The sequence below is a fragment of the Elaeis guineensis genome, chromosome 13 (assembly GCF_000442705.2).
Source record: "Elaeis guineensis isolate ETL-2024a chromosome 13, EG11, whole genome shotgun sequence".
Lineage (NCBI taxonomy): Eukaryota > Viridiplantae > Streptophyta > Magnoliopsida > Arecales > Arecaceae > Elaeis > Elaeis guineensis.
In genome coordinates this window covers 8,314,430-8,320,429 of record NC_026005.2, presented here as the reverse complement: position 1 = coordinate 8,320,429, position 6,000 = coordinate 8,314,430, and the positions used below count along the sequence as shown (strand labels likewise).

At 52.7% G+C, this 6,000-nt stretch overlaps 1 protein-coding gene across 1 annotated transcript; it reads right to left on the bottom strand.

Annotated features, from left to right (window-relative positions):
• Positions 1–283: 283 nt before the first annotated feature.
• On the bottom strand, positions 284–1,057 carry LOC140853075 (uncharacterized). Its single transcript, XM_073247178.1, has 2 exons — positions 525–1,057; positions 284–428 (listed from the first exon to the last, which is right to left on the bottom strand). The coding sequence occupies exons 1-2, from the start codon at positions 1,055–1,057 to the stop codon at positions 284–286; spliced, it is 678 nt and encodes a 225-aa protein (XP_073103279.1).
• Positions 1,058–6,000: the final 4,943 nt, after the last annotated feature.

The following is a 6,000-nucleotide window of genomic DNA, read 5'->3' as shown; positions in this document are numbered from 1 at the left end:
CCGCATCCTTCTTCATAGTGGGCCAGTAGTAGCCCTGTCGCAGGACTTTGTAAGTCAAGGACTTGCCCCCTAAGTGATCGCCGCAGATTCCTTCATGTACTTCTCTGAGGGCATAGTCTGCGTCGGTCGGTCCCAGACACTTCAGCAAGGGAAGAAAGAATGACCTTTTATACAATCGATCGTCGATCATCACATATTGGGAAGCCGCCCACCGGAGTCGTTTGGCTTCCACGAGGTCTTCGGGGGTAGATTCATCGGTCAGGTACTGAGCGATCAGGTCCATCTAGCTCGGCTCCACCGCCAATTGCAGCACCTCTTCGACCTTGTCGACGCTCGATCGTTCAAGACTTTCCACGAACGTCCGGCCCAAGATGCCGTAGTCGGATGTCGCGAGCTTGGAGAGCACGTCGGCCCGAGTATTTTTTGCCCTGGGGATGTGGAAGATCTCGAAGTACTTGAAGGGTGCCACGAGATCTTTTACTTTTTGATGGTATTTGACCATGGTCGGATCCCGCATTTCAAACTCGCCTTTGATTTGCCCAACGATCAGTTGAGAGTCGGAGAAGACTTTGAGTCGGTCAACCCCGAGCTCCAGTGCCAATCTCAAGCCCGCGACGAGCGCCTCATATTCGGCCTGATTGTTGGAGGCCTTGAAGTCAAATCGGAGGGCGTGCTCGGTAACCACTCCTTCCAAGTTGGTGAGCAGAAAACCGACCCCGCTCCCTTGAGCGTTGGAGGCTCCGTCGATGTACAACACCCAGGTCGAATCGGGGTCACACTCGAAGGTCCCGACCTCCTCGGGGCCCCGCTCTTCCGACGGTCGGTCGGTTGTCGGGCATTCGACGACGAAGTCGGCCAGAACCTGGGCTTTGAGAGCAGGCCGCGATCGGTATTGGATGTCGAATTCGCTCAGTCTCACAGCCCATTTCGCCAGCCGTCCCGATGTGTCAGGGCGGTGCAGGATTGCTCTCAGGGGTTGGTCGGTGAGGACCATGATAGCATGTGCCTGGAAGTACGAACGGAGCCGCTGTGCTGAAATGACCAGAGCAAAAATCATTTTCTCTACCTTGAGTATCGAGTCTCAGCTTCGTGAAGCACTTTACTGACATAATATATCGGTTGGTGAACTCGGTTCTCACTCTCTCGGACGAGCACCGAACTAACTGCCTCCGGGGAGGTAGCCAGGTAAAGGTACAGGATCTCCCCGACCTCCGATCTTACAAAGAGTGGCGGAGAAGCCAGGTATTTCTTCAGTTCCTCGAAGGCCTGTCGGCACTCGTCCGGCCAAGAGAAATGCTTGGCTTGTCGCAGGATTTTGAAGAACAGGAGGCATCTCTCAGCCGATCGAGAAATGAATCGGCTGAGCGCGATGATCCTTCCATTGAGTTGCTGCACCTCCTTTTTGGTGTCTGGATGTCGCATATCGATGATGGCCTTGATCTTCTCGGGGTTGGCCTCGATTTTTCATTGCGAGATGAGGAATCCGAGGAACTTCCTCGAGGTTACTCCGAAGGCGCACTTAGTCGGGTTCAGCTTCATCTGGTGTCGTCGTAGAGTGTGGAAGGTTTCTTCGAGATCCCGGACATGATCCGAAATTTGCGCACTCTTCACCAGCATGTCGTCGACATATACTTCCATGTTGCACCCGATCTGGTCTTTAAAGACCTTGTTGACTAGTCGTTGGTAGGTGGCGCCAGCATTCTTCAGTCCGAAAGGCATTACTCTGTAGCAGTAGAGGCCCTTGGCGGTCATGAAGGCGGTGTGTTCCTCGTCTTCGGGCGCCATTCGGATCTGATTGTACCCGATGAAAGCATCCATGAAGCTCAGCAGTCGATAACTGGACATCGCATCCACCAGCTGGTCGATCTTCGAGAGTGGGAAGCTGTCCTTCGGACAGGCCTGATTTAAGTTGGTGTAGTCGATGCAGATCCTCCACTTTTTGTTGGCTTTTTTCACCATTACGACGTTGGCGAGCCAATCAGGATAGGTGGTCTCTCTGATGAAGCCTGCTTCGAGTAGCTTATCCACCTCCTCGTCAATGGCCTTCTGTCTTTCTGGAGCAAAAGACCTTTTCTTCTGTCTTACCGGCCTCATCGCTGGGTCGATGTTGAGTCGGTGTGTCATCATCTCTAGAGGAATTCCCGACATATCCGCCGCCGATCAGGCGAATACGTCGGTATTTGCCTTCAGTAGCTCTGCCAAATGTTGTCGCTCGGGGTCGGGTAATTGAGACCCGACCCACACCTTTCGGTCGGAGTTTTTCGCTATTGAGATGGGAACGAGCTGTTCGGCCGGTTCACCCCACTATTCTTCTTCCTGTTGATCCAGCTTGTCGACCGTTAGAAGACCCTTCGATTCGTCGCCTTGAGCAGAGATCTGAAAGCATCGCCGAGCGAGGCGTTGATCTCCGCGCATCTCTCCGACTCTATTTTTGGTCGGAAACCGAACCAGAAGATGATACGTCGAAACTATCGCCTTAAGGGCATTTAGTCCGGATCTTCCAAGTATGGCGTTGTAGGCCGAGGACACTTGGATGACCGCAAAAGTCAAGTAGACTGTGCTTTGTCGTGGTTCGGCTCCAGCTGTCACAGGTAGGGTAACCTCTCCTTCCATCGCGACAGCATCTCCAGCGAAGCCTATCAGGGGCGTAGAGACTCTCTTGAGTCAGTCGGTCGATAGTCGCATCCGGAAGAAGGTCGAGTAAAACAGAATGTTCGTTGAACTTTCATTATCTACAAAGATTCTTTTTACATCATAATTTGCTATTGTTGCCGAGACAACAACAGCGTCATCATGGGGGGTTTGGATGCCCCGAACATCTTCTTCTGTAAAAGTAATTACATCGTCCGGACGTGGCTTCTTCGTCGGCTCTCCTCCAGCAGACGTCCCCGGGCCCAGTCGTTTGGAAATCATATTGATGACCCCGGCCGTAGGTCGGTTATTCATCGCTTCTTCAGTCAGCTGGGGTCGTCGGTCGGCAACTGATTGAGTCGGCGGGTTCCTCCAGAATTTACCGAGATATCCCCGGTGGATGAGAGCTTCGATCTCATCCTTAAGTTGGATGCATTGCTCGGTATTGTGGCCGTGGCCCCGGTGGAATCGACAGTACTTTCGTCGGTCGAGGCCCTTTGCCTTCAGAGGCGAAGGCCATCGCAGGTACTCTTCCTCTTCGATCTCCATCAAAATCTACGCACGAGGAGCAGAGAGAGGAGTGTAGGAGTCGTACTTGGGGCGTGTCGGCCTTGGGCTCCACCGTCGGGGCGACCTCTAGTTCCGTTGTGGGGGTGAGACCCAACTGTCGGTCGGGGGCTTGCTAGGCAAGGCAGGGTCCCGACCTTTCCTTCGCTTCTCCTTCGGGCCCTTGGGCTCAGCCAGGCGCCGGTCGGAAGCTCCTTCATCCGCGTGCATGTACTTGTATGCGCGCTCCAGCAATTCAGCGTACGTTCGGGGGAGGGTTTTGTCCAGGGAGTAGGCGAACCGGGACGCCCTCAGCCCGTGCTTCATGACCGAGATGGCCATGTCTTCATTGAGGTCTCAAACCTCAAGTGTGGCCGCATTGAACCGCGCCACGAAGTGTCAGAGCGTCTCGTTTTCTCATTTTTTGAGAGAGAAAAGGCTGTCCGATGTTCGCGGTGGCTTCCGACTGGTGCTGAAGTGGGCCACGAAGGAGTGCTCGAGCTACTCGAAGGAGTGGATACTTTTCGATCGAAGATCGGAGTACCAGGTCCTGGCAGCTTTGCGGAGCGTGATGGGGAAGCCGATGCAAAGGAGAGCGTCGGTTGCCCCTTGGATCGTCATGAGAGCTTTGTAGCTCTCCAGGTGGTCGATTGGGTCGGTGGAGCCGTCGTAAGGCTCCACATGCGGCATCTTGAACCGACTGGGGATCGATTCATCGAGGATGAGTCAGGAGAGAGGTTGGGCGGTCTGGAAGTCAACGTCGTTCGAGGACTTCTGCCCGTCCACCTACAATTGGGCAAGACGACGGTCGATTTCCTCGAACCTGCGTTCGTAGTCGTCGATCCGTCGGTACTGAGAGACCCCGGGAGTGGAGTCTCCCGACGAATTCGAGAGGGAAGCAGATGGTGTTCGCGGCCGCTTCTCCTTCCTCGCTCGTTCCAGCTGGGAAGGAGATGGTCGTCGAGACCGACGGGTGTCACGCCGCGGGCGCCCCTCCTCCTCCCGGTGGGAGTGCTGTGGCAGGTGCTCCGGAGGAGGCGACGGAGATTGGTGCGGGCGCCGGCAGCTGCTCCTGGAGGGTATCGGACGTGCCGTCGGTTGTTCGATCGGTGAAGGCGGCAGCCGGATCGGTTGCTGTTGAAGGCTTTTGACCGCATCTGTCAGCACGATCATCTGCCGCACGATTGCCGCGATCTGTGCCTCCGTGGTCACTGCGGGATGCAGAGAGCTGGGTTCCACCATAGAGGGTGGAGGAGAGGCCTCTTCCCGGTGGGAAGAGCGCCTCGCCGATCCAGTGACCCTCGATCGCTGAGCTCTTGTCTTTGTCATCTCGAATTCCATGAGGGCTATAATCTCTGATGCTGTCGATCGTGTGTTTACGGTAGTGCCCCTTCCTGGTGCGCCAATCTGTTGCAGCCAATCCCCTCATCGCCTGGTCGTCGGAAACGAGCGTCTGCAAAAAAAAGTCCGCACTGACCGGAGGCGGCTCCGGTGGGGACCCTCCGACGGTCAAGTCAGAGAGGAGACTAGGCAACAACGAAAAAGAAACAAGGAGCTCAACGAGAGAGAGAGAAAGAGGGAGAGCTTGAGAGTTTTCGAAGGGACCTCCTTTAGCACTGTTGCCTTTCCCGATTTATAGTAGGAGGTGGTATGGCCTCGCCGTTGGTGATGTAGACAACTGGAGAGTTGTCAAATCGTCGGAGGTTGTCACGTCGTTGACGAGTTGACAGGTCCTAGGAATTAATTTGCGTCCTTGGCAGGACAGCACCCCAGGTTTCCTGGCAGGACAATGCCCTCCTGACGTTCGTACGGCATTTGCTTGATAGGACTGCAGCCCATGCCGCTCATTCGGCGTCTAGAAGGACCTATAAAGGTGGGACGTCAGGTATCCAAACTGATGGTTAGTCGGCGGTGTCCCATCCGATAGGAAGTCGGTCACGGGAGATCGGCTCTCAGGTGATAAGAGGCGACGTTGGCCCGTTAGGTCGATCCACTCCGGTCGGACACGATCGGTAGTCACTATCGATGTTGTCCACCGTCGGTCGGACGAAGTCGGTCGGACCCGTAATAGAGTCGGTGTTGAGGATGGATCGGCGCTGGTGAGTCGGCAGTAGGATCGGTCGGTATATCCCAACAGGTATCAATAGTGCAATTGATAAAATCATTGAGGTCTGGTACTAATGATTTGTATTCCGGTCTTGCCCTCATCCTGGTCTCAACCAAATTTCTTCCCAACCTAGTTTAGTAATAGCAGGAATAGGAGCATAGCGGTAGTAACAATAACAAAAATAATACAATTAGGTTTCTTCCCACTCTAGTTCAATAATACCAAGAATAGGAACATCAGTGGCACTGGTAACAACAAGTCAGTAACAATGGCAACGATAACAATAGAGATACACCTAAAAAGATAAAAACGGTATATCATATACTAATCTACTCTTAAAGAGACATGCTAAGCTCTTTTTTTTCAAAAAAAAGGATGATACTTCTAATATCAAAATTTGAAGTACAGCCCATCGTTTTGAGAACCATCAACTTTTTGTATATGATGATGAGGAGAACTTCCCTGTACAATATTTGGAGAGCACATCACATCTTTTATAGTGCTAGCACCACTCCATACATATAATGCTTTTAGAGCTCTATCCAGACTAGCACCCTGCAAACCATTTCAGAGCTTGTCCATCAAATTAATTTTTTTTAAGTAAATTTGAAACACATGCTGATTGTTTCTCTCTTCTCATAGATCTCCACTAATAATACTAGTATGCTAAAAATACTTAATAAGATAATAGGTACTCCAAACAAAAAAAAAAAAAA

Excerpts from the sequence above, each read along its gene's own strand:
- LOC140853075 (XM_073247178.1), bottom strand. The coding sequence starts at position 1,057 with ATGATTTTTGCTCTGGTCATTTCAGCACAGCGGCTCCGTTCGTACTTC. Across the intron at positions 429-524 it reads GTTGGGCAAATCAAAGGCGA|GGCAAAAAATACTCGGGCCG; the intron begins GTTTGAAATGCG and ends CCACATCCCCAG.